This window comes from Fragaria vesca, linkage group LG2, assembly GCF_000184155.1.
Source record: "Fragaria vesca subsp. vesca linkage group LG2, FraVesHawaii_1.0, whole genome shotgun sequence".
Lineage (NCBI taxonomy): Eukaryota > Viridiplantae > Streptophyta > Magnoliopsida > Rosales > Rosaceae > Fragaria > Fragaria vesca.
In genome coordinates, this window is record NC_020492.1 from 11121675 (window position 1) to 11126367 (window position 4693).

General features: G+C 40.2%; 1 protein-coding gene across 1 annotated transcript; it reads left to right on the forward strand.

Moving 5' to 3' along the window:
• Positions 1-438: 438 nt before the first annotated feature.
• LOC101302510 (endoglucanase 24-like) lies at positions 439-3652 on the forward strand. The gene is made up of 4 exons (XM_004290265.1): positions 439-852; positions 1953-2252; positions 2636-2797; positions 2885-3652. The coding sequence occupies exons 1-4, from the start codon at positions 439-441 to the stop codon at positions 3491-3493; spliced, it is 1485 nt and encodes a 494-aa protein (XP_004290313.1). The 3' UTR covers positions 3494-3652.
• Positions 3653-4693: the final 1041 nt, after the last annotated feature.

The following is a 4693-nucleotide window of genomic DNA, read 5'->3' on the forward strand; positions in this document are numbered from 1 at the left end:
CATTTTCAAGAAATATATTTCACAAACAGAGATTCAAACTATAAAGCTCTTATTACTAGGAGAACATCTACAACGTTCGTTTCACTTGAATCTTAACTGGTTTTCCACTAGACCAACGCTCTATATTTTCCCTAGCTTGAGAATAAAAAAGAAACCCAACACCCTAAACTTTTTAGTCCCCACAAAGAAAAGCTTATGCAGCATCATATTCATAGGTTTGAAGTATAATGCACTCACATAATCAATCCCATGTTTGTATGTAACGCATGTGACTCCTCCTCTCACTCACTCACTGACACTCCCTCTCTACTTGTCGGCGCTCTCACGCCTCTCCCTCTTCTCCTTCCCCGTGACCCCCCAACGCCCCCTCATATATAAACCCCCACCCTCCAAAAACCAAAACCCATTACTACTCCACCGGTTTAAACCAACCCACCCATGAAACCCATGACTCATTCCCTCTCCTTCCTCCTCCTCCTTCTCCCCCTCGCCACCGTCCACGGCGGAGGGCACGACTACCGAGACGCATTGTCGAAATGCATACTCTTCTTCGAGGGCCAGAGGTCGGGGGTCTTGCCTCAGGACCAACGCCAGTCTTGGCGCGCTAATTCCGGCTTGAGTGACGGTTGGACTTACAACACTGACCTCACCGGCGGTTACTACGACGCCGGAGACAACGTTAAGTTCGGGTTTCCGATGGCGTTCACAACCACAATGCTGGCGTGGAGTGTAATCGAGTTTGGGGAGTTCATGCCTCCTAATGAGCTGAGGAATGCGATGGTTGCCATTCGTTGGGGGACGGATTATCTCCTCAAAACGGTGTCGCAGCAACCCAATCGGATTTTTGTGCAAGTAAGTTAATGGTGTGTGTGAAATTGTTGTTGGGTTTGGTTGGTGTTTGTGTTAATGGCTAGCTTGGTGGTTTTGATACTGTGGTGACCCCCGTTGTTTTGTCTGCAAAATCTAAAGGGTTCTTGGGCAACATTAATTTTTTTTTTTTTATAAAGGTGTGAGGCCTTTTGAACTGTGTGCATTGCATGTTTCTAGTCGTAGAATCCAGTGCTCCGAGTTTGGTGAAGTTTTGGCTGCATCTCTATATTTCTTGTTTGCTTATACGTTACGTACGTCTCCAGAACTGAAGGTTTTCCTATTTTGGATATTGTGATAAACAAAACGAGGTTCTTCATAGCAAGTCTAGGTAGGAATTAATAGATGAAATGAAACACTCGTTTCGTTAGAGCATTATTAGTGCGTTAGGTTTGAATGGTGAAGACTTTTATCATCCATTATTGTTTCATCTGAAATCTACCATAGATCAAATCATCAACTAAATAGTAAATATTATTAACTCAGAGTAGATGAAGAGGAGAGAGGTAGGTGTCATTTTCCTCTGGAGTCCTAGTATGCAAGTTGTTATGGAACGCCTAGGATTTTGTTTCGAGTAATAATGTGTGCAACTTTTAGTAAATTTCCAGAAGATGATTTACCTGAAATGTGAACGTTCAGAAAAGATGATCACCCAGAACAATTTATATATCATAGAGAAGTCTCATAGCTAATGATAGTAGGTTTAATCCATGCCATATGAAGCTGTGGTTCTAATTAATTGTTTACAAGAATAGACGTTCTTTGAGTTCACTTTGTCACCGAAGGTGAGAGCCAATAATCTGAATCTTATATGAGTGGACGGTAGGCTATATCCATATACTCTTTTTTTCTCCTCCAAGTCCGTGACTTGCATGAATCAATTGTTTTCATCAAGCTTTATGCTCCATATATACAAGACATATTTTGTCCATAGATTGCTAAGGCCAAAATGTGTCTCAATAGTACAAAACATACCCCACTTAGTGAAATAATGCAAACAATTTTACATTAAGTAACGACATTGAAGTTTTGCTTGATCTTTCATCCTTTTGAGGGACCTAACCTTTGTTTTCATGGAATATTAGGTTGGGGATCCAATTACAGACCACAATTGCTGGGAAAGGCCGGAAGACATGGACACAGCCAGGACTGTATATGCTATTGACTCGCCAAATCCGGCTTCTGATGTCGCCGGTGAGACAGCCGCGGCGCTTGCAGCTTCTTCAATGGCGTTCCGATCCTCTGACCCTGGTTACGCGGACACATTGTTGCGAAATGCCATGAAAGCCTTTGAGTTTGCTGATACTTACAGGGGAGCTTATAGTGACAATGCCAATGTTAGAGATGGTGTCTGCCCATTTTACTGTGATTTCGATGGTTACCAAGTAAGTACATAACCTCAATATATGCATGACCTTACTCAACTCCAAATAGAATGTTAACACATTATTCTACACTTAATAATATTGTTAACAAATTACTCTGTCAGTCACAACCTTTGTTTAAAGATGACTAAGCATAATATCATGAGGGTTACTACATGCTTCCAATCACTTATTTTTCATTCCCGCAAGCTGATCATTCTGATGTTTTCTTTGCTACATTATAATTATATGCATCGTAGCAAAATCTCAGTGTTTGTAATCTTTCGCCGTATTTTGCTAGGAAAAAAGTTTGTCACAGCTTGTAGATGTAGTGATTAAGAAAAAATTGGGTCTTCAACTATATATAGCTAGCTTGACAAAAAATATTTCGTAACGTTTGACAGGACGAATTGCTATGGAGTGCAGCCTGGCTGAGGAGAGTCACTCAGGATGGTGGTTACCTTGACTACATACAAAACAATGGAAAAACTCTTGGTGCAGAGGACAATATAAACGAATTCGGTTGGGATAACAAGCATGCTGGCCTCAATGTTCTAGTCTCCAAGGTTAGGTCAAGTTTTCCCAGAATGTTATAGGATTCTGTACAATATGAACTATATGATTTCATGTCAAACGGTTGCTTCATTTCCCAGGAAGTCCTAGAAGGCAGCATGTACAACCTTGAATCCTACAAATCATCGGCCGATAGCTTCATGTGCACGTTAATACCGGAGTCATCATCCTCCCACATCGAGTACACTCCAGCTGGTCTCATCTACAAGCCAGGAGGCAGCAATCTGCAACATGTAACTTCCATTTCATTCCTGCTACTCGTTTACGCAAATTACCTTGCACGAACCTCGCAGTCCCTCAACTGTGGGAACATAGATGTCAGTCCAACAGCGCTTCGCGCAATCGCCAAAAAGCAGGTTGATTACATTTTGGGTGATAATCCAATGGGGTTGTCATACATGGTTGGATACAGCGACCATTATCCGCAGCGAATTCACCACCGTGGCTCTTCTTTACCATCAATCAAGGACCATCCTCAACCCATTGCTTGCAAAGAAGGCTCAGTGTATTTCAATTCTTCAAACCCTAACCCTAATGTCCTGGTGGGAGCCCTAGTAGGAGGACCTGGAGAAGATGATGTCTATGACGATGATCGCGCTGATTTTAGGAAATCCGAACCAACCACATACATTAATGCACCATTTATTGGTGTTTTGGCATACTTTGTGGCTAATCCCAATCCAAACTAGCTAGCAGAAATTGATACTGGTCAAACACAGATCAATTTTGTAAATAAAAACCACATCATGATTTGAAACATAGGTAAAGAAAACGATCGAATGTCTCTCATCTTGAAAGTCGAGTGAAGAGGCATGTTATTGAGGGTTCCATACTGCATGTTATAGGTTTTTGGAGTCACGAAAGTAATTTCTATGTGACTTTTTACAGATAAATAAAAATGAGTTCCTTTTATATATTATTCTTGTTTTAGATTGCTGAAGAGATAAAAAAAAATGAATGATCTATAGATTGCTGAAGTGATATAACGAATGGCTAATTAGTGTTCTATACTAAACTAATTAACCCTGGAAATATTTGATTATTAGGAATGTTTCCAAACTTCTTCAATTTGGATGGTCCTGTCCTTAATTTAATTAATAAGTCATGCCTATATATATATTTGAAGGTATAAGGATAGTTGGCAATCCTTTATCCTGCAAAACACTTTGAGATACTGTCATCTGAACAAGAACAAGTGTCACTAACATCTCTTATGGTTTCAGGTAAAACATGCATTTGCATATCACTGTTTTTTACAGAGGTTAGCAGGTTCGCTTGCTATCCTAGTACTGAGTCTTTTATTGTCCTGATTTTCAAAGAACCTGTTATATTAGTTTATTAGGTCTTTGTTGATTTTCAAATTCAAATGGACAACTGTGTTTGTGGGAAATGCCTTGGCGCTCAAACCAGTCTAAGGGTTGAGAACTTTTGTTATGCCAACCCATGACCAAATGGTTTGATGCTCAAGGCTCCAGCTTGGATTTTATGATACATTATCCAATACAAAGCTGGTCTCTCTGTGATTCAAAGACCAGTCGTTATCAGCTGTGTCAAGGTCCACTAATGGACTGAGTAAGAGGGTTTGAAACCTCTTTGCTCCTTGGTTTAAATCGTTCATGTTTTAGGAAAGGTTTCTTTGTCTTATTGAGATTGCTTGTGTCATCTCTCTGTTTGGTTACATCACTTTCAATATGGGAGCCAAACACTTCTGTCCAAACCTTTCTGAAACATGTTGAGGTCAGCTTGCATCATCTTTGATGCCTTGTCTGCCTATATATATCTATAGCTTTGGCTTTGCTCAATTGTTGTTGAAAACTGCCTTATTGCGTTTTCTTTGTTAAGTCTAGTTTTAGCTTGCATAGTTCATGATGCTCTAAGTCTTTTTCGTG